The 609-nt window shown below is 40.1% G+C and overlaps 1 protein-coding gene across 1 annotated transcript in view; it reads left to right on the top strand.

The window, feature by feature from the left end:
• Positions 1 to 403: 403 nt before the first annotated feature.
• The window catches only part of nceh1a (neutral cholesterol ester hydrolase 1a), a 7,653-nt gene continuing 7,447 nt past the window's right edge, over positions 404 to 609 (top strand). The window contains exon 1 of the mRNA XM_026910596.3: positions 404 to 568. Coding sequence (XP_026766397.3) covers positions 407 to 568 — 162 coding nt within the window. The 5' untranslated portion in view covers positions 404 to 406. The remainder of the gene's footprint in view (positions 569 to 609) is intronic.

Genomic DNA, 609 nt, shown 5'->3' with positions numbered 1-609 from the left:
TACATCCTGTCACCTTGGACTTTAAACACAGTTTCAGATTCTCACTGTTTTTATTTCGAGTGAAAAGGAATTAACATTTTTATCTATTTACATTGTTCCAAAACACGTCAGGCTTTTGACCTTGTAGCATTCAATCCGTTTCACACTGCGTCTAAATGATTCTGTTGCGAGAGTGTGAAGTGTGTCATAGGCCACAGACTTTACTGTAAATAAAACACAAATTAATCCAAATTAGCTTTTTTTAATAAAAGAGAATCATTGTTTATTTATGAGTCCAATGAAATCTGATAAGGATGTTAATAAACTATATTTCCCACAAGTCCACACTTCTCTGCTCTGATTGGCTGGAAGTTTTGTCCTCCTGCAGATAAAAGCAGGCTGCAGTGTCACAGAGCAGAAATCACTGATGGAAACATCTCTTCTCAGGATGATGAAGCTCCTGTGTGGTGGAACTCTGATTTTAACTCTCGCTCTGTCTTACTACGTCTACATGCCGTTACCTGCGACTGTCTCCGAGCCGTGGAAACTCATGCTGGTGGGGGCGACGTTTCGCACCGCCACTCACCTGGTAAGAAAACCACTTAACTCATTAACTAATTCATTCCTTCT

This window comes from Pangasianodon hypophthalmus, chromosome 14 (assembly GCF_027358585.1).
Source record: "Pangasianodon hypophthalmus isolate fPanHyp1 chromosome 14, fPanHyp1.pri, whole genome shotgun sequence".
NCBI lineage: Eukaryota > Metazoa > Chordata > Actinopteri > Siluriformes > Pangasiidae > Pangasianodon > Pangasianodon hypophthalmus.
The sequence above is the reverse complement of the archived record's forward strand: the minus strand, read 5'-3'. Positions and strand labels throughout refer to the sequence as shown.